Source organism: Lagopus muta, chromosome 15 (genome assembly GCF_023343835.1).
Source record: "Lagopus muta isolate bLagMut1 chromosome 15, bLagMut1 primary, whole genome shotgun sequence".
NCBI lineage: Eukaryota > Metazoa > Chordata > Aves > Galliformes > Phasianidae > Lagopus > Lagopus muta.
The window spans coordinates 7,185,141-7,208,057 of NC_064447.1; the positions used below are offsets into that span (position 1 = coordinate 7,185,141).

The following is a 22,917-nucleotide window of genomic DNA, read 5'->3' on the forward strand; positions in this document are numbered from 1 at the left end:
GTGGGCTCTCTGATCTCCTCCTCTGCAGCTTGCTTTGTGTCTCTGTGGAAACCACAAGTGAGACTTCTGGCACGGCGCGCTCATCCGAGGGGCTCTCTCATCAGGCACAGTGTCATAGGGGGCCTTTAATGTCTATTCTAATGCTGAACATTCCCTCACTGCTCAGTTTACCTGATACTTGCTGTGGGTTGTTTTCCCAGCCTGGAGCAGATCCACCTCTGCAAATCTGCAGGAGCATTTTAAGGCTTCCCATGTGTTCTGTGCTGGAGACTTTCCCAGGATTGGAGTCTGGGACAGCAGAGCCCCTCCTAGATAACATCTCATTTGCTCCTTTTTGACCGCCTGTGTCTCTGACTTCAACCATGTCTGGTAGGCAGCACAGCACAATAAAGAAAAGTCTCTGTTTTGGAGCAGTCATTTTTGTGCTGTAGGGTAACTCATTCCCTATCCCACACAAAGCCTGAACAAACATGCTTTATGCAAGGAGCCTTGAGAGCCGGAGGGATGGAACTGCAAATCTGGTGACCTTGAAACAAGCACTTGTTCATTCTTAACAGAAGATACACAAGCCAGATACAGTCTGGAGAGCGAGTGCTCCCCTGAGCACAAGGATTTGCTCTCATGTCTGCCTTGAGGATACTGTATCACAAAGGAACCAATTAAACTTTTTGAGGCAGTCCTGCCAAGCCTGCATGACCAGAAGTTCCTAACTCTGGCTTCCAAAACCACGAGGCAAACAGAAATATAATTGTGTTTAAAGAATACAATAATGAAAACTGATTTGCCTTGTGCTATGCAAGCAATTCTAGTCAATTTTAAAGCTTTATGCCGAAGATGAGGAATGCTTAACAACATTAAGCCACAACTTTCATGAAATCATGAAGGCACCTGAGCTGGAACTTGTAAAAACTCATCAGCCCAAGTGGTACAGTGTGATGGGTGTCAAGCTTCCCTCATTTCTAGTACAACAGGCCCACCAATGCCATGCAGTCTGAAGAGCAACCCTGGGGCCCTGCTGCACAGCAATTAGTCTCAAAGGCTAAAATACAGAAAGCCACATTTCTCCTTCTCCTGGACTGAAGATAATTGCATCCTCACACCTCTTTCTTCACCTTGCTTGGGTATACCTGCCCTTTGTGGGTATCAGAAAAGAGAATGGTTCAGTTACCTGGAATCTGTGGAAGTCTGCTGGTTTGAAGTCATTGGGCGAACAGCCACACCAGTCAACAATGTGCTTGTACTGACACTTGCAACCAAGTTTACGGTTCCAGTTTGTGATGCGCAGGTTGTTGTCCACCATGGAGTCGCAGTACAAGCTATTTTCCAGAACAGTGTGAAAGAAAGACTGAAAAACAGACAGAACACATGAGTACACACATGATAAATCTCAAATTGTTCCCTAAAACTGTTCTCAAACCTTAACCACCAACTTGGTTACTACGGAATAAAAAGAAGTCTCTGCTCTTGGGTGGGTCTGTGCACCTCCAACACTCCTAAATGCTCTGCTGGTTGAATGGGCTTGCACTGAAATACTCAGCTCACCCCAGGCATCAGAAGGACGTTCTGCCTTCTGCAATTACATCTGAAATCATAAGTCTTTATCTGCTGACTCAAGGCAGCAAGGAAGTCCTATTGGGCCATCCTAATTATATCTCCATAATATCAGCTATTACATAAATCATGTGTAATGGGGACTGATATAGCAGGTTAACAGGTCAGTGAAGGCAGGGTGATTTTAAGAAGCCAGTCACGTATCTTGCAAAGAAAACCTCGTAGATAGAAACTATGGAATATGATCAAATTTAGCTCTATAAGAGACAATTTTAGGAGTAGAGACTTCTCTTTAAAATCAGCAAGATCTATAAATAATCAGCATGACACTACCATGGCTGGCCCCCCAAATAATCCCCCTACCCTTTTAATGTTAAATGACAGCCCAGTGAATATGGATTTTATGCTTGAACTGTTTAGTTAAACCCATAAAGGCATCCATTCTCATTCAAGCGGGAGGAAGAAAAAAAAACCTTACCCAATTACCCATTGCCCTGTGTCCTTTCATAATGATACAGAAATTTCTCTGAGATAATGGATGAAAAGGTTATCAGAGTTGAGAGAAAAGGTGATTTTTAACAGAAACGGGATTAAAGCAGAATTATTCAACATGTGTGTGGAATAATAAACTCCTATCATAAGATGACAATCACTGCGTTCCACTGCAAGCTAATAAGCCTAAATCTGCAAGATCAGACTCATCAATCCCTCACAGTGCTCAGGGGCTGCTGGCAAGGAGAAAAGCTGCCACCTTAAAGAGAGCCATAAGGTGCTGCTAGGATGGCTGCATGCTGCACTCCCTGGGAGTGCAATGCCCCTGTGCAATGCAGCCGCCAGCCCAGCACAGTACTGCCTGCCGGGCTCAGCTCTGCCTGGGGACACTGTGTGATGCCTCTGTGTGATGCCTGACACAATGCCATGGAGAGAGCCTAGCCTGGTGTGAGTTCCTGACCTGCAGCACCTGTAGCCAGAACCATCCCTAAGTGACAGAGCCCGTCTGCAACGATGCCTTCTAGCGCAGTTTTGAATGGAACAATAAACCTTTGTTTGGAGACTTTTTGTCTTTAAACAGAAGGAATGGGTAACAGTGAGCAAAGCTACTTAGGAAGACAATATGCCAGCTACAACAGCCCTCAGAAGCCTTGTGGAGGAACAATCTGCACACCCGGCTGGATTTCTGGTTGTTCAGTGACAGATTAATAGGCTTAAAAGTATAAAACAAAGCCACTCCTGGCAAAGATGTCCCACAAACAAACTGCATGAGCAGATCTGACGCTGACAGACTTACTCAGTGAGAGTAAAATTCTCATTGCTGACCGCAGGACGATCCCAAGCCCACTGACATAAGAAAAATCCTCACACTTTGTGATCTTTGAGACATGCACGAAGCTGCCCTTTAGAAAACGGAGGCACCTCTCCGAACTCACCTCGGCAGGCAGCAACGTGTAAGAATAAAACCTCTTCATCTTTGTCACGAGGTCGTCGTTGGAAAAAGTGACATACTCCACAAACTTCCTGTTGAGGAGAAACCAGTCCGACCCGCCATCCACCGCGATGCCCTCGGGGATCTTCCTGTCCCCCAGGCGCCACATGTGCGTGTCGCACTCCAGGAAGAGCCGGTCCAGTCCCTGTTTTCTAATGAACCTGGGGGAAAGCAAAGCCGGACATTAAACGCTCATTTGTGTTTTGTTATGGGCGCTAGCTCTACAAATAATGAAGCTACTTTCTCAAACAAAACAGGACCAAGAGGTCACTTGTTTGTATTTCTGCTCTGCTCATAAACAACGCAGAGGGGTTTAATAAATGATTCATTAGTTATATGTTTGGATACAGGGGAAAGAACAACAGATTGCTTTTAAACATCATTTACACCTTCTGCTGTCCTAAGACAGAACTGTGCACATTACAGTGCCTAACGGCAGGAAATTCTGCACTGCTCATTAACTCTTTGCAAACCACTGGGGAACCACCGGAGCGCAGAGGGGAACTACGTCCAGTCTGTGCCGTTGGCTTCTCCAAATAAACGCGGCGCTGCTGAAAAACAGCTAACTGTACATAAAGGCAAAATGACCAATTACCTTCCATGTTATTACCCCGTGAATTTTTCTACAGGGGTATAGTTAATTAGGAAGAAATACAACTGCATTGCTCTTTGCTGTAGAATGAGTATGTTTGCTTCATTTTCAAGTCTACAGGGAACAATGTTTTGTTTACTGCTGAACCATGAACACGAGGAGCAACCACAGAACTGCAGTGTTATGGAAATGAATTATTTGAGACCAATATAATAAGAAAAAGGAGTTGGAAAATCAATCTGTGCTTGAAAACATGCTGGACTGTATGCCCACACGTTCAGGGACAGTCTGACACAGGTTTCTATTTGTTATTCCATTTTCAGAATAATTTCTCCCAGAGGGAAGCAGGACTGCCATGAATTAGCACAGGTTTACCCGGGGGGCTGAGAGCATTAATAAAGGCAAGTCACTGTGCTGAACACATGCCGTGCATTCCGAGCAATAGCAGACGGCAGCTGGCCAGGCTGCTTGCAGGAACGAAGATGTCCCAGCTAATGGGCCAAGATGAGGGGTCTCGCTCCTTGTAGGCTAATTCCCTGGTTAAAGTGTCATTCTGTATCAATCAAAGAACCAAAAAAAAGTCATGAGAATTACAAAATGTTGTGTACTGCTTTTCAAAAAGGCCAGAAAGGACTTCAGGGTCTTTCCCGAGGTCCTACTGACAGCGATGTCTCTGTTCTATTAACACAACCATGTGGACAATGTGTGGATGCGAGTGGCAACATTTTTCTTTCCGTGAACAAGTTTCTAATTTCATGTTCCATTATGAAGGATAATAGAAAAGTCTTGCAATTTTAATGCAGTGCTCTGGAATGTAATCTTCAAATTCAATATTTATGCAGTTATCTCCAAATCAAATATTAATGTGCCTGAAAGTTCGGTCATCTATTTATTTCCTTTCAAAACTAAATACTCATTTGAGTTAATTATTTTAAGAAAATAATAGAATTTTATTGACCATATTTAAGCAGGATGTAAAGTTCTTTCCCATGAAGTCATTTCTTCCAACTGCTATCTCTGCTGATTTATCATCCTGTATTCACATTTTCTAACAGAAGGGTTTTTGAATTCAACAGAAACCCCCAACCCAGAAGAATGCCTGATCACTTCAAAACCCCTCAACTCACAACTGTCTCAGCCAGCACTACAAGATGGGGTTTATAGCTAACAAATCCTCAAACACTTTAGCTTTACTGTCTGAAATTGGCAACAGAAGAACGCAGCCATGATCAAAATGAGAAGGTCCCAACAACTCCAGACTCACAGCTTCGTGTTTTCCGTAACGGTTTAAAGGCTTCTTTTTCTTGCTAACATACACAGTTCTATGTTTTTTTAATGCCTTGTACAAGCAAATCCTGGCGTATGGAGCGAAGAAAGACCATTCTTGGTAGCACAAATGTTTTCGCAGTAAATCTTAGTCCTAAAATCCTATTCAAGAAGGTTATCAGAAGACAGCTAAATGCGCTTTCCAACATCCATACTCCAGCAAAGCAATGTAGCCCAACTGAAAAGCAACAAAGCCTTTGGGATCTGCAAAAGCCAACCCTCCTGCTAACAATTCTTAAGGAATGCTTCCCAGGAACATCTTATCAGGTTCTAAATAGCAGTAACAAACAAATAAGAAAAGGGCATTTCTCAGAAGGCTCACTCAGCCTGCTTCACACACAGTTATTACACCTAACATTGCAATTTGCTGCATAGCAGATGATTTCCTTTTATCTGTAGAGCAGCAATTCATACAAGGAACTCTGAAGTTAGAGCTCTCCACTGGGCAATGGCTTGTTATCCATTTATGCTCCTTGGGAGCCAAGGGGACCCAGCGCAGCTCAGATCTGCCAGAAGCAAAGGGATCCTGCCTGAGGATGCAGTGGGCTGTCCCAGCAAGCCCAGGCTGTGCTGCTGGCATGTGCAGCACAAAGCTGCACACCAAAGTGGAAAAGGTGGATGAGGCTTTCTTTTTTCTCCATGCCCTGCTCCAGGATGACTGATGTTACTGGCTGCTCTGGCAAGAGCAATTTTGGCACTTAGGGAAGAAAGAGCTTACTCTAAGCATACTGGATGTTTCCTGAGGGAAAGCTAAAGGTGCCATTTGTATGCCACGTAGGCCTTTCAAGGAATCAAAACCCCTCCAATGTTACAAACAGTTCATAAGGATTCTTCACTAGCCATCCAGCAACGCTTGCAGCAGCCAGTCCTGAAAAGAAAGATAAGGAGACGGAGGGCAAAACCATAACCTACTGATTTGTTTCTACAGTCTAATGCTGCATTTCATCAGTTCCTTGCTATGCCTGCTGTAATACTGAAACAGTGCTTTTTCTAAAGCTATGCCAAGCTTCAGAGAAAGCAACAAAATGCAGAAGTGATGATTCTTCCCTTACGTCTCTTTCTTGGGTTTTGTAGGACAGCCAGCAGATCTCTCTTGAAAGAATGTTAAAAAAAAAGTGCATTAGCAATAATATTTCATTTCTGTTAGTCAATGTGGACAAGTTCTCGTGCTTTCTGGCATCCTGAACTTCAGGTAATACTGCAGTTGCACTTGCCAAGACAGTGACACAGTGTGGTTGGCCAAACGCGATGCAGATTGCCATCAGATGGAGACACTTGTCCCTTTCTCCTGATCTAAGTGAACAACGGAAGGAAGATGATGATGATATGAAAAGAGAGCCAACCAGGAGAAACTAAAATTAAGATAAAACCAGGGTTAAGAAAAAAGAATCTCATTTTACCTTAGTTCACATAAGGCTCCATCTAAGACATTTTATCCTTATTTTCGCATTAATTCTTGATCAGAAGCCTCCAGCTTCATGGCAGCTGCATTCTACTCTCAAGTAACTGCAAACAAAGCATGACAGCAATGCAACTCTCCAGCTGAGCTCCCCAACCAGGCTGTTGGGGGTCTGAATGTTGCAGTTTCTGGTACTGGGCTTTACAAGGTTCCCTATTAATATTTTTATACTTAGTTAAAAAAACAACATCGACTGCTACACACTGTGTCACATTTGGTACAGCTAGCTAACTGCCAGACAGCTCATGACTGCAGTGTAGCTCAGGGAACTCCTCTTACTTTGCAGTACATTTAAATATTTACCAACTCATTTCAAATGAGAACCTACAACTGTGCCCCACAGAGCATTTGTAAGACGTTTAGTACATGCTCCTGCAATGTGAATATAAACATGCAGCTAAGCTCCCACAGCATGTTTGCATTACCAATAAATGCTGCTGCAGTTACCTACTCTGAGCAGACACCTCAAGCAGCTCTTCCCTTTTTGAGCAGATTTCTCCAAGTGGTGCTGTGCACTGCAGTGACACTGACACCCCCACTACTGGGTACACTGCACAAGCTCATGCTTTTGTCCTGCTGCCTTCTGCTTTCCAAAGTCCATGAATGAAGGGAACTTTCTGGCAACTGAGCATGCAGGAAGTGCAGAATTCAGAACATTGGCCCTTTAAAAAGGTCAGGGAAGAGCATTGGTATAAATAGATAAAAACAAAAAGAGAGATGAAAAAAGGGGGGGAAATAAAATGTCACCTGATGCATTTAAATTGCAGCATCCTGAATGCAAATGTTATAACGTGAAAGGCAGAATTATTTCTTATCTTTCTTTATAAAATTCTTGAAAAAACTATGAACACAGTGCTACCCTATCAATCCCTTAAGCTTTAATGCAAATGCACAAACACCAACAAAATGAGAATGGCTGGATTTGCTTTACTTAGACAGGACTTGTTTCACAGGCATAAGCCGAACCCGTAAGTAAGCACACAAATCAGAATGCTTTTAGTAGCTTTGCCACTGCACTAACTGCTCAGAAGCTGACTAGAACGTTGCTTTTCTAAAACGATCAGGGATGGCCTTTTGTCACTCTCTGCCCTACAGGAGAGGAGCACTGGGCCGTGTGGAGCAGCACCAGCCTCAGGGCCCAAGGTTCAGCTCAGAGCTAACAACACAGGTCACAGAGCCATGGAAAAGACACACAGCACTAAGAGACACAGAGGCATCAGCTCTGCCATCATTTGGGTACCGTGAGACCAAAAAGCACTACTCGAAGGATTTCCAAATCATCTGCATTACCAATGCGATTTCCAACACTCTTAAGCAGTTTTAAATTCAGTGTGCAATAAATCTGTGGCAGACAACAGGTCTGCTACCACAAACACTGAAGATTTAGTTCTTAACAGAGTAGCAGATATGGTACAGGATTTGAACTACTATGTTACACATGTCCTTTCTCAAGCAATGGCGTCATTATGGAAACCAAACATCCATCAGATTTAGGGTATTCCACAGGAGATGGGCTGCTCGTCGCTGATGGATACAGGTTTTATCTGGCCATTATTCCATATCTACACGGACATAATTGGATTTTTCAAGCTTTGTAATAGAGCCTCATACTCTACATAATTTATTGCTGCTTCTTCATATGCAATTTCCTCATCCTATCCATTTGATGCTTTAATCATATCACATCTTCATACGAGCTTTAGAAGACATTTCTCATGATACTTTTTTCTTGTCGACCTTTTCCTAAGAGTTAACTTGCACTGGCTTAGAAAAATCTTATTTTCCATCTTCTGGAAATCTCTCAGAGGAGTCTTAAAAAACCTTCCTGCTTCTTAACATTTTGATGCTGTGGCTCAGAGAGCAAACTCCTCCAGTGTGCCAAAAATAAGAAAAATTCTAAAATTGTTTTTAGTGTAGGAAACTTCAAGAGTCTATTTTTGCAGTAATGACTCCACTAGGCATTGCCTTGTTTTGACAACAGCCCCATCCAGTCCCCTGTGAGAGTAAAGCTCCAAGGGAACTTTCAAGGATTTGCCTCTGCGTTTCCACCACTCCTCAGTTCCAATGTCTCTTAGGAAACGCTGGGACAGCTTTTCCAAGGACAAAAATGTAACAGCGAACTCTCACGACATGGGAGATTGCAAATCCAGTGGTTGTTTTGTTTTTTTAATATAAAAATAATCAAAATATGGAGAAAACTGCACATGAAGAGAGACAGCATGAATTCATCGCAGACGGACTCAGCAACATGAAAGCTGACATTCTGCCATCTGTTGTCTCTGATAAATGTCTTCCTCAGATGATTTCTTCTCCCCAGCACCCACACGACTAACCATGCCCACCAGGGAGTGCTGCTGGGGCGGTGCAGCTGAGCTCTAAGTCGTCTCATCCATGTGCATCTATGGGGATTCAAACTTTCCAAATGATGTGGGTAAGTGTGAGTTGCTTCTATGGGCGTCCAAGCTGCCAAATCAGGTTATTCATCCCCGATTCTTTAAGCAGTGGGTAGAACAGGGCCAACAACATCTGACAAAAAAACATTCCCTGCTAATTTCATAAAACGTCTCAGGATCTTGGATGAAGGGACACAAATTTTATTACTGACACCACTGAAAAAAAAAAGTGTGCAGCTCAACGTTCTTAGATAGCAATCAGATTTCTGATTACTTTTCCGTGCCACAATTTTCATCTTCCCACCCCACTCTGAAAGTTATTGCTTTTTCAGACCTTCCCACGTACTGCTTCTTCCTGAACTGCTGCTTCTATATTCTACCAACATTAATAAACTCAACCAAAAAAAAAAAATCCCACTTTTTCCCATGTCAAAGCACAAGGCTGCTTTCATTGCACCTTCCTACCATCTTTTATCTATGTCTTTCCTTTGCTTGGCCATTTAGCACTGCTTTCAAAAACAGAACAGGATAAAAAGCCCTGTAGGGAAGCAAATAGTCAAACTGAAACAGCAAAGGCTTTATGGCGCCCCTAACTCTTCTATAAAGCAGTAAGGAACAGATGAAAGTTAGCTGTAACATTTTCAAATGCACTCTTTGCATAGAAGATGCACGTTGCTATTTCAGTCGCTACAGCTCACATGCAACTGTGGGGCTGAGCTACTTACAAGCAAAAAATAGATCTTCCCAGTCTGTGTGCTTCAGAATACTGAAGTGTTTGAAAAAAAGGAAAAAAACACAAAAAGCCTGGGAGTGAGATCTGAGCCAAATGAACCACCAGATACTTGATGTGAGCAGGAAGGGAAGTGATTAAACTGTTCTGACAGCAGGGATAATAAATCCATATTTTCTAGTATTAAAAGAAAACAACAAACACCAGAAGAGAACCCAGGTTCCACCCAAACTGCCAAATTTGTGGAGGCCGTTTCTTTAGTTACCTGTTTTCTACTATGAGCTCCAGATTCTGCTAGGATTTAGCAGCATCCAACCTTTGCAGCATGCTTACAGCACTCTGAAATGATTAATGTTTGCTTCTGTTTGTGCTTTTTTTCTTAGAAGTCATTTTCCTGTCACTGGAGATGTCACATTTCACCATCTCCATATTTTATTACACATCATCCAGGTGCTGTTCCTGGTACAGCTTGCACAACTACCGGCTTGTTCTTTCTCTTTAATAGTGTAAGACACTGAAAAGAGGAGAAAATGTGTTGCCCACTAAGTGCTGTGTAATGACTCCAGCCACTGTGCGCAATCTCCCCTCATACATCTAGCTCTCTAAGGAAATAATGCTTCTCCAGCTGAGCTAAGGAGCCATTTTCACATCCGTTCCCTTTCTTGAAACTACTAAATGAAAATCAGAGTGATGCACTTTTTAATGACTTTGGCATAACTAAAAGAAAACTTCTCTCTAAAAAAGGAAGCCTGCTTTCTCTCCTTATTTGGCAGTAAAACATGTACTGATTTTGAACATGGCTTGAATACAAAGCACACTGTAATTGAGCTGTACGAGCGTTTCAGCTTAAGATGGCACTTCTGATCTTTGTTTCTGATCTACAGACAGAATTCAGAAAATATGCAGGAGGTTACAAAGCAGATTTAGTCGGAAGGCTTACTTTTTAGGAGTCGTATTCACTCACAAATTAAAATAGGAAGCAGCAGTGATTTTTATATGCTGAGTTCCTGCATTATTAGTTTACCAGGTTTTGAGAGAAAAACCTCAGAAGAGAAGTTATCATTGCACACGGAGCACCAGTCAGTCAGGTGCAGCACCCTCTCCCTTATCATCCCTTCAGCAGGGCATTTTAGAGAAAAAGCCCTGTTAAGTCTGCTTAGAGACAGGATGTCCCTGGGCAAAGCTTTCTCTGACTGCCCTCTAGGTTAGAGATTGGTTTGTGTCTAAGATCCCAAATTGGCCCTGTTTTCTTTTGCCTTTTTTTTTTTAGGCTGCAGCTTCTCTTGTTAGCTCTCACAGAGCTCCTGTTTGCACCATTTGCCCTACTGGATACTTGTTTCACACAGGGATGTGGCGAGGCAGAGTAAATAGTAACATTTAAAGAATGGCCAGACAAAGGATTTCCTGATTCCTGCCTACAGGGCTAAACCTCTAACCCTCACCGGTATGACCATAGCACAGATAGCTCGAGCATGAAATAAAAGTCATTGGAAACCGTGTGCCAAATGGTTGTGGCAGACAGTACATTTAGGCACAACTGAGTAACTGGAACACTAAAACTGAAAGATCAGGCTGGAAATTCATCTACTATACGAACAGGTCTAACTGCTTTTTGATCAGCTTCTGACACTCATGCATTAACATTTACTGAATGCCAATATTAATCAGAGGTCTCTGGCTGCTGGCCTGTGCCCTGTCCCTTCAGATATCTCGAGCATGCAGGAGGGGAGCCAGCCTATCTCCCCAGTAGAAATTCTGGGGAGCTGCCAAGGGGCGACATGAAGGGATCCATTCATCCAGCAGCCAGAAGCAGGAATGCTTCTGGGACTCATGGAGCACACAGACAGAGGAAGCAGAACTTTGTGCCCCACGTGATGCTCCCTGATGCACAGAGAGGTTTTGTTAGAAATCCAGGAGAAAAACCCCAAAACCTGGTGATGTGCTGTAATGGGGTAAAAGGTATTTAAATGTTCATAGAGTCAAAGGGAACCAATTAATTAATAAATGGGCAGTTATTGCTTTGAGTAGAGGGCAAGTGACACATTAACTCACTTTATTACTAAATTAATACTAGATTTATGTGCTTAATTGATCTAAAATGCTCTAACCCAGCTGAAGTTTCATGCTTAGTTAATGACTGTTTACATGGGTTGACAGTGACAGGACAAGACCGACTGCACCTCCCTGGCCACTGCTTCTTCCTCCTTTACTCAGCCCCACTGCTGACCACTGCTGCCAGCAGAGCTGAGTCCGCCAGTCACTGACACTCTGCATTTTCCAGGCTGAAGAATCTCCTCTGAAAACTGCTGACTAATTTAAATATTATCTCTCACAGTACTTTTTTTACTACGTGCTACAGAATTTTAGTATGCATCATGAAAGCTCATGAGGACTCCATTCAAACCAGAGCATGACAGAATTGATAAATCCAATGACAAGAGCAAGAACTGTCAAGAAGAGAAACCTGCAAGCTGTTCTACCCACCCTCAGCACTGAACATGCTATGTGATGTCTCACATTCTCTCTACACTTTATCTGAACCCAGCCTTACAGCACGCTTGACATTTTACAGAATGAAGAGATTACCTGCTGACCCAGGCAGAACAAAAGAGTATTTTCAGGTGCAAAGCTACTGGGACTCAGCATATGGAGTCGCTGGAGCTGATGCAGGATTGGTTATGTGTATGAAAATACCAATAATAAGGAAAAGAGAAGCATCACAGTCAGACAGTAAAGCTCTTTGAGCTACAGATGCTGTTTAAAGCCCTGGAAATGTGGTGCTTGGTCACTACTGCTCCCTGAAAGCAAAAGCTGATGCACTGTGGGCAAGAGCACGTCTGCCTTCCTTCAAGTCTCACACAGGGTGGATGGAGAGGAACACTGCTCTTAGGTCTTGAAATCATAGGGGTCACAGAACCCTCAGCTATCACCCCCAGCCCTGCCAGCATGTGCAGGCTGGCCCAGAGCTCATGGAGACTCGCTGCCTGCACAAGACTTTCCTTCCAGCCCCTTTGGAAGTTTTATTATTTCTGATAAACCACCTCTGTAAGAGTGGTCAGCAAGGGGTTGTGCAGACCAGGAGCAAATATTCTGGACTAATTCCAAAGTACCATTCCCAAAACAGCCATCCATGTTAGACCACAAGCAGGGAGCAATCATGGACTGCTTCATGCCTTCTTCCCTATAAAACCATCTTTACACCTGACCATCAGGAAGCGCCACCCTGGATCAACCATTCTCAGGTAGGGGCTCCTCCTCACCCACTTCCTCTTTGCTGGAGCAGGGATTTCTCCACTCAATTGCTGCACAGAAGCCCAGTGCTGCAGGTCAAACAGCAGAGTGAAGGGCCGCCTTACCTTGCGTTGTCCCTCCCGTGCGACTTCAAGAAGTTCATGTCGCGGTACCTGGACAGGAACGCTACGAGCTGGTCATTTGTTCTGTGAGAGAAAGAACAAAAGGTGAACAATCACAAGATGAAAAGTACCATCTTTAGAGCTCTTTATGCACTTCTTGTTCTCATTTGGAAACCCTCTGCAGAATGAAGCAGTTACTGAAAAACTTAAATCCTTCTGCTAAGCTCCACTGTCCTCCTGTATTGAGCACGGTGTGCCTGGAAAGAAGCAATATGATGCCTTGAAAAAAAATCACATCAAATCTTGGCAAATGTTTTCAGTATTGGAACAGAGCACATACTGAGAAATACTGCTCAGCACTTTTCAAGTATGAAAATCCAGCTGCGGGAAAGCTGGACTGATAGTTCCCTTTTACATGCTTTGCTAGGTCTGTCTCAGGGAATTTGGTGAAGTATCTACTGGCATTTTCTTTGTTTCAGTCTTTGTAATAAAGATGCCACAGCTGGAATGCAGAAAGCAGGAGAACTTGGTTGTCAAAATCCCAATAAAATTAATAGGAACAAAGGAATTCAGAAGGTTAATTCCAGTTTGTATGGCTGGCAACTCGACACTGGCATTTTCAGAATTTCAACTGACACGTCTGAGAAGGTACTTCTGCATGGCAGCTTTTGTGGTCTGGTTATTTCTTTAGCAATGGAGCAAAAATGTCCTCTTTTTACCTAGGTCAGCATATTTTAGGAAAAGAGAAGAAATCATATTAAAAAGATCCTCACCTTTTGGTTTGCATTCAAAAACTCATTATAGGTGCAATAGCTGTTAAGGAAATGGTCTGTAAATGAACTTGATAGCAGAAAAACTAAGAAAACCAGCTGTCAGTAGCATTGTAACTTGAAAACATTTTATTAGTATAAGCCCTAGAAAATCAAGTGAAACAAGACTATTGTACCACATGCATTTAACTTCTGGCATCGGTCTGCAACAACTCAGAAGTGTTAGCAGACTAGTAGCCTATTTCCATATCTAAAAACCCAATTTCTTGTTGTCATAAATAGCATTACCTCACTGAACTTACAAGAACAAGTTAGCCATTGATTTTATCTGGACCAAATGGAGATTCTGTCCATTGACTGGCCTGTGTGACCAGGCTGAGCAGCCTCAGACCCTCCTCCTATGCTCACTCATGTACGCTTTACTACCTCCCAGGGTCAGTCTATGCATCTCAATTTGGCAACCTCAGAAAACTGCTTTCTGTATAGTAAGCTGTGCAGATTTTCACATTTGCTGCTCCAGTGATTCCCCATCTTACTGGGATGAATAGGCATTTAGTGAATTTACTTAGCAATGCTTCCACATGAAATGGTTTCAATGGCTGACATCTTTGGGTGAGTTTCTAGGCAAAAGCTGGCACGCAAAGATGATCTTTAGAAATATAACCAAGTTGGGAAGTGTTTGAGTTTTAATTTTCTTACAGGACAAAAATCAAATCAACTGAAGCAACAGCCCACACCACTTAATAAAACATCATGTATGGATTGCTCACCAACCTATAGTGGGCTATTCAGTGGTGCTCCGTCGAATGCATCTGGGCTCAGGGCTGTCATATGAGCTTTTTAGTCATTTCCACTTTTTAGATACTTCTTATAAAAGCCCATATGGCTTTTAGTTCTTAAAAAAATTAATAATTGATAACTTTCCACTCTTTGAAAACACTGGTGGCATCATGGTCCTACTTTCTGTAAAATATGTATTTTTGGAAAAACTCCCCATAGGATTTATTAAGTATGCTTCTTTTTGTGTGTTGACAACATGGAAATAAAACATCACATTTCCATTTGGTAAAACACTTCAGTTATTTGACATTCAGATTCATGCAGTCAACCAATTCCTTGCTCAGTATGGGAGCACACCGAATTTCTATTAAGCTTTCATTCAAACCACTTCTTCTGGCCCCAACACCATGAGGATGCTGCACTTCACCTCCAAGCCATTCCATCACACCACATTAAAAAGAAAACCAAGGGTATTCAACATGCTGTAGATGCTTCTTTATGTGCAGGGGCAGCACCGTCACAGAGCCAGCAGCACCCCAGCACCCTGTGAGAAATGAGCCTCTGCTTCATCTGAGTGAAGCAATGGAAAGCTGAGACTTCCAACTGTAAACATCATTGGGAGCAACATCATCAGCACAATGCCAAATTAATTTCTGCTCCAACTCCACACATTTCAGGGCAATTCACTGAGCACAAACGTGGCAAAAAAAATCCCTTGCTAACCACTACAGTGTAAGAGAAAGTAAAGAGAGCAACACATTTCCAGTGCTTCCTTCCTATGGAGGAAATCAGAAAGTCGGGATAAGGGAGAGTATTTCTGTGCTAATGTGCACACTAGTACATGTGTTACATTTCAATCAGTCTCCCCAGTGTGCAGCAGCACAAACACGATGTAAGAAGAAGTCTTTCCAGAGTCGTGGTGAATGCACTCACACAGCTCCCACTTTTACTTCCTTTTGTTATTAAGCTAATTAGGAGGGTGAGGTGTGAGGGAAAAGGATTAGTTAACTGAGGACCTGTATGGTGAGTGGGTGGGGAGGGTGATGTGCGAGTAGAGGGCAGAGGAAATGTGCTCACTCACAGGTGTGTGGCACACTGAGCGAGATGTGAAACTGAACCTCTCGTGAATTCAGCATGTAGAGGGGATCCACGAAAAGGAGACAAGTGAAGGAGAATGAAGAGGAAACAAAGCATTTCTGACATCACTGATGGAGATTTAGGGTCATGCAAGAGCAGGACTCCCAGCTGGAATGGTGGGGTCCACCAAATCCATCCAGACTCAGATCAGAGGACAAATACAGCCCTGAAAGGTTACGGCTGAATTCCTGCACTGGGTTCAGAGAGGGTCAGGACCAACACGATGCTTAGGGTTCAAGAAATTGAGAGGTGAGAGGTACAGCAGGAATGGAGCTCAGAGAGACTGCCAAAGGAAAGCAAAGCCAGACACCAGCTTTTTCTCACGAGCATCCCTACTGTAAGGTTCAGGTGTCTGAGGGTGTAAGCAGTCACCAGGGTCTCAAGTATACGGACACGCTTTGCACTGCAGTACATTCAGAAAATAACATGTGCACTGGGAAACGAACTGGAAAATGGGAAAGAAACCCAGTGACTTAGTGCTGGCACTGTCTGGAGGCCGACCTGCCCAGGGGCAGTACGAGCATCTCCCCATGCACGGCCACAGCACAGTGCTGCACAGAACAAAGGGCAGTGCTGGTTTTAAACAAATCTTCCCAGTCCTGGTGACTAATCCATGCAAAGAGCAAAGATCCCCTTAGTTTACAGCTGTGAAAATAGATTAAGAAAAGTCTTTGGTGAATCTGAGAGAAGGAAAACAAGCAATTGTTACATTTGGAAGACAGTGAAGTCTAACATAAATTTTCTTGATTCAGCAAAGTGCTTTAACGCATGGACAACCCGAAGGATGTAAAGAATAGCATCCTCTTCAATGATCATAAGCCAAAACTTACACAACTGCTTAACAACATGACTTACATTAATCAAATGTTCAAAGTTCAAAGTTTTTGCTTTTGGCAGCACACATATATGGGAACAATACTGTTTGATTCTGTGTAGGAATGAGATGAATAAAAGAGCAACTGCTGTACCTCTGTTTCTGGGCACTGTCTGCCCAGGCTGAAGTGAAAATTAACAACCTTATCACCAAGTGGGAGCAGTCTGCTCACATGTGACACAGTGTGCTGTGATACCAGCACCAGCCGTTAACGTGGATCTCACACAGAATCACAGAACTGGAGGAGCTGGAAGGGACCTCTGGAGATCACCTAATCCAATGCCCTGTTCAACTGGTTCCCTACAGGAGGAGACCTATTCTTCTCCCTGCATATGTCTCAGATCCTTAGTGCCATTCTGACCATATGACAGAAGTCACCTGTCCTGCACTAGAACTTGCTATTTCTAACTTCAATTTTGAGAATAATCAGTGTTTTAAAAAAAAGTGCTATAAGCAGAAATGATTAAGCTCTAAGTTAGTGACTATGCTAAGGCCCATTTGCAAACACTGCAGTGATACCAGAAGGTTCATCATGTGTAATTGTAACTGACATTCATGGCACCCACATCTCACCTGGTAATTGTTCTGTAAACAGAACACAGAAAGGAAAATGTTTCCTGACCTGGAAAGCTCACAGGATAGAAAAAGCATTAAATAGGTCACTAAAGACTAACTAAGATCACAGTCCTCAACAGACAGGAATACACATCTCAAGATGCTGAACAGAAGTATTGGCTGAATTCGGTGCAACATCACATTGAGAGCTGGCTGCAAGACTGCTCATATCAGCCTATGAACACCCCTTACTGCTGGTAGCTAACTTCACACCCAGGGAAAATGCTCCACTGAGGGATAAGGCAGTGATGCTTAAAGCAAAATGATAAAACCATGTGGATGCAAGCAGAACAATAAAGAAAGCCACTTTCTGTTGCACAGTTCAATTTTGGGACCCTGCACGCCCAGCCTGGTCACCACGTGGTGCTGCCAGCCTCCATCCACCTCCCCAGCTCCAGCGCTGCCTTTGCAAGGGGAGCGCCAGAGAATCAGGCAGCATCAAGGAGAAACGACTCTGCTGTGTAAAAGCACAGGGGAAGGCTATACTTAGCCCTTGCTATCTGTCACAGAACAAATATTAGCGTTTGCTCAGAGAAGCCGATTCCCCTAAGACCAGTCATTCATAAAACACAGCATAAAAATGAGAGCGACAGAGGGGATTTCAGAGGCCAACCGCATGCAGAAGGCTGCAGGTGACTATTAACACCTCTGCTTTTACAGCACTGTTGTCTTTAGCTGTTTGTTTTGTCTTTCAAGCTGTGTTTAGCAGAGGAGCAGGTGGCAGAGGAGCAGCAGCAGGGCTGAACAGGACCTGCCATGCTGGGGTGCTCCAGGTGCTGGGCGGTCACAGCTTGGCCACTGCTGGGTGACCCCCCAGGTTCTCTGTGAGCAACACAATCACCTTTGCAGCACTTTCAATTACTGCATTCGGTCTCCTACAGAAAAGAACTAACAGAGTCATAGAGGAGGAGGTAAAGTCTTCTTTAAATGTCACATAGCTGAATAAACCCAGTGAGAGAACAGACACGCCTGGGCACAAAAGAGAGAAGAAGAATGAACTCCATTTTCTGCTCCTGAGACACTGCATAACACGTGTTACACAAATTCAGTTCTTCAGATGTCATCCACCAACCAAATAAATAAGAAGCCCACCATTGACAAGCAGCGGCGCATGCTTAAAATGAGCATCCTGGAGAGACCATATATAACAGAATTCCACCCAGCATTAATGAACAAATGTGATTAAAACTATCTGCAGCTCTGGACTGCAGCCAAAGCGCTGCCAGCACTATTTGATATGTAAATGCTTAAAACATTTGCTGTGTGCACAGTCCTCGATGCAAAGGCTCTATAGAGGGTTCCTTCATCTAATTAGAGATATTGGCTTAGCAAACTTTGGAGTTTATAAAAACCCTCAACGTCTCATTATTCTTTTAAAACAGAATATTCATTTGTTTGGAACGTTTTCCAGCTATATCCCACGAAGCCTCAAAATGCCTGTGGCTAATGAAAAACGCCAGCCCTGTATCAGCTAATAAACCCTTGGGCTTTTACGATAACAAAATACTCACTGCATGCACTCATTAAAACTTTTTAACTTGCTGCTTTTGACTTTCTTTAGCTATTTGCTAGGTTTAAAGTAATCTACTCAATTTCCAATTATTTTATAGTGCAATTTCATCAGAAGCATTTAAATTATAGAGGATCTTATCAAACACACCACATTACAGCAGTCGCTGTGCTCCTGATCCAGTGAGGCACTTAACAGTGTGTGCTTAACCATAGCACACTTGTGGCCCTTCTGAAACGGTGCTACTTCCATGCTTGTAGTCTCAGCAACTGTTTCAAGGGTAAGGGTCTGCATGTGCACCTTTTAGGAAGAAGCATGTGCAACAATTACACATAGAATTATCAGCTAGAAACTGTCCTTGAATTCAACTGAGATCTCTTGGATGCGTCAGTGCTAAGGAAGCTTTTCCACAGAGCTCAACCCAGCTGCACCTTGGTTTGTCCACCTCCACCCTGGATATACCACATGGCTCCAGGAATACCCCTACAGTCATTGCCATAGCCAAATGATTTGCTCAGATCCCATGTTCTGAATGCACCTACCGCTGTACCAAGAAGTAAAGAAGCAAAGAAAGCACTGCACTGCAGTGCTGTGTAATATGCAGCTGTTTTCTCCAATTTTCAAACAACCTATGTATTTCACAACAAAATTAGGAGATGCATTGCTTAAAATACTGTTTACCCTTCGTATATTTATCTCTATGCAATCTCTAGGCCTAATTATATGTACGCTTAAAAATACAAATGGAACAGAAGCCTCTGAAGATCCAAACGTGCAACAGCACAGATAAGACACGTGCAAAACCATCAAAGAAAGCCAACCCCAAGCAGCACAAACATTTTCCTGAACCACCTGGTGTTCAGACATTCAACTCAGAGATATTCTGCTGGAAAGGAAGGAAACATTTCACCCTGACTTGTTCAACAATTCATTATGTATTTTTCTCCCAGTTTATGAATGATCAGCACATCACAGTCGGTATCATTTGTGGTTCATTTTTTTCCCCTTCTTGCTAGCCCAGAGCTTGAGTGCCTTCCAGACAGCCTTTGCTGAAAAGGTCCATTAACTGCTTATTTCCAACAAATATTTTTAAGTTAATGCATAGACATGTGTCTGACGTAGATAAGGGCCAGAAAACCTGTTAGAGGTATGCACTGCTGCAAATCAAAACTCCAATCCCACCATATTCAGAAGAGGTGTCAGTTTAGTTGAACCGAATGTACAGAAGACATTTCCATTGGTGGCAAAAACTGTTTATCAAGCCCCAGTGGCAGCCCCTTAATTCATATTTGGAAAGTAAAATCATGCAGATTGGAGAAGAGAAAAATACTGCAGTGTGGGGTTCACACACTTCTAATCAGAGCCTGATCCAGGCTGCTGGGATACTGCAGGTTTGCAGCCCAGACCCCACGCTGATCGGGCTGGGGAGGAATGCTGCAGGACTGTGTGCACAGCCTGCGAACGGCCTAAAATGAGCGCTGTCCTACCATTCTGACAGCTGCTCTCTTCCCTTTGCTTACGTGTTTCACAGCAGGTAGTGCTCCACAGGAAAACTTCTGAAGCACCCATTTTCTCCCCACAAGCCCAATTTATTAACATGCCCAAGTGATGTCACTCCATGACTTCTAACAGTTGCTGAAACACCTCCACCAAGACAACTATTTATCACAAAGCTGCCTTTACCTACCATCACAACAAGGCATTCTACTACTAAACTGCCACAATGCAGAGGTCAATAGACAGAAGCACCCTATTTGACAGGCTAACAAACCCAGTCCCTATGGAACAAACCAGAGCAGCCTCCTATTGATCTATCGATTTGTGAACATAAATTGCAAGGACACAGCACCACAAAGGGTTAAGGCACACACCACTATCCTGTGCTGAATTAAAAAAAAAAAGTGTGAGAAACTTCCCTGATCCAGGGATATTTCATGATCAGAACCAAATGTGGTAGGTTTTTAGGTTTGTCATTGCACTGGGACTTCATGCAGCACAGAACAATGTCCTGCTTTGTGCTCTTCCAGGGTTTGGCTGCCACAGCATATTCATGCAGAGCCCCATCTGCCTACATGAAACATCCCATTTGGATGAAAACAATAATCACTGATTAAGTGGAGTGAGCGGCAGAAATGATCAACAAGTCCATTACTCAAATTAGTGAGACTTTGGTTAAAAGGAAAAAAAATAGTCTCAATATTGGGCTGAGTGGGATCCTTTCGTTTGTGTACGCTGTATATATTTTATGCTGTGTATTTTACATTCAGCAATTCTTCTTTCACAAACTTCAAAATTAAATTATCAGCATCTCGGCATAAAAGAGAAGAAATTAAATAGGAGCCTAAATTTAAGGCAACTTCACTTTCCTACCGAATTTATTCCTTCATCCAACTGAATTTTATTAGGGCAAGTCAGTAACAAAAATGATTCTCTCATTATGATTATAATAAAAAATGCTCACTTTCTTCCACAGAAGGGGGAAGGGCCTGTGCATGGCATACACTGCAGGCACAAGGGGTAGCTGCTGCTGTAGTGCTCCTGCCACCCACCGTGCTGCTGACCCAATGCACCTCACTGGCAATGAAACCCCAAGAGTTCACACCAACCTTGCATGCAGGAGCAAATCTGAGACCACCATCACACTGCTGAAAGTGGGAGCAGAACACCCCGAGAGGCACAGCTCTGTCACCCAGTATTTATATTGGGTCTTGCCTACCTCCCTGGTTAATTTGCAACATAAACCTGCAAAAAACGGCCAGCACAGCTCTACACAGCACAGAGTGGCAGTGGGAAAGATCTACCTAGACAAAGAAATCCTTTTGAGCGGCCCCAAGGAATAGGCAAGATGGAACATAAACTCATTCCTGATGATCTCAATCCCCTGAACACGGGTTACCTCGAGGAACACACCTGGGCCCCCCGCACAGGAGGCACCCACGTGCCATCAATGCAGCTGGCCTCTGTCTGACCAGCCCTGATGCAGAGGCCCTTTCACAAACCCTGGCTAAAAGCAATGCGAGTTCTACTTTGGAAGCTCCTCGTGGGCCTGCCACTCCCTTTGATCCCTGAGCTGCTGAGCAACCTGTCGGAGCGCATCAATTCAAAGGACCAGAAGGCAAAACGGGGAAAACGGGGTCAGGCTAATGGGATTTAACATTAATTCCACACCGAGTCTGAAAAGATGGAAGAACAGGGCCTGGAGGGTAAAAGGGATAATGAATTGAGAGCTGATGGAAGGAAACTTAATTGATTTTAACAACGGAAAGTCACATTTTGTTACCTTTATTTGGGTTGAGCAATAATCTTATTTTGACAATTTGGGCCAGCTGATGACCTGCCCTACTCTTTGGAGTATGGCAGTGAGGGATGCAGCACTGGGATGATGGCTATGAGCATCTAGCAGAGAGCAGGAAAACATCAAAGTCACTGTCTGGCTCCATTAGCTGGTGTCACTGGGGCTGGAGAAAAAATAGCTGGGGGGCAGGAGGCTGCTATTCACACTCACTTAGAGCTGCAACCAATGAAGTCTTGTTTCATCAGGAGAACCAGTGCTTCACCTCAACCTAAGAAAGAACTTCAGATGCCCAAAGAATGCATTGTAGCAAGTTTACTTGCTAAAAATTACTTTGTGGAAGCTAGCTTTCAAACAAAGATCGATTCAGTATTTGGAAACAACCTGGCCCCAAACCAGCTCCTAACACTCCGAAGAGTGCAATTACCCCGACGAAAGGTTGAATGATGGATATAATTGACCTGTGTGCTGCCGAGTGGAATGCCTACTGCAGTGAACCATTTAGGGTCTCCTCCCCTGAGATCAGCTTGGAATTAAAGTGCAGTCACAAACACAGTCAGCTGTATTCAGCACCACCTTGTCACTCGTGTATATAGATGGAAAGTACCATACAAATGTGTTGTGACTGTGCAGGGCAAGCAGAAATGAAGTACTCAAATGTAACACGAGATTGTAATAGCCAACAAGATGTTAATTCTACCTGGGATGGCATAGCAAGGAGAGGTCCTGAATTTCTGCTCTAGGAGATGCCGGGCCAAAGCTTCCATGGCATCCCAAAATGTAAAGTTCTGACTAATCAGCACAGCAAAAATAAATTATCTTGGGAGAAAGAAATGCATTCTGCAGCATGTCCCAAATGATCTGTTACTCCAAAGCAGCTGTAATTCTGTTGCAAACTATTTCCTTCAATCAGCCCTTCCGCTCATTCATATGCGGTGAATGAGCACATACAAAATGTCAAAGCACATAATTTAATACTACAAGACCCGAATTTATATATAAATTGGCAGAAAAATCTTTAACGTCAATTACCACTCAACTCGTGTACATTT

General features: G+C 43.3%; 1 protein-coding gene across 3 annotated transcripts in view; it reads right to left on the bottom strand.

Annotated features, from left to right (window-relative positions):
* The window catches only part of XYLT1 (xylosyltransferase 1), a 151,839-nt gene that overhangs the window by 27,515 nt on the left and 101,407 nt on the right, over window positions 1-22,917 (bottom strand). For all 3 annotated transcript variants that reach the window (XM_048961815.1, XM_048961813.1, XM_048961816.1), the window contains exons 5-7: window positions 12,891-12,971; window positions 2,979-3,195; window positions 1,169-1,345 (exon numbers count right to left, since the gene is read on the bottom strand). In XM_048961815.1, the coding sequence (XP_048817772.1) occupies window positions 1,169-1,345; window positions 2,979-3,195; window positions 12,891-12,971 (475 nt within the window). The remainder of the gene's footprint in view (window positions 1-1,168; window positions 1,346-2,978; window positions 3,196-12,890; window positions 12,972-22,917) is intronic.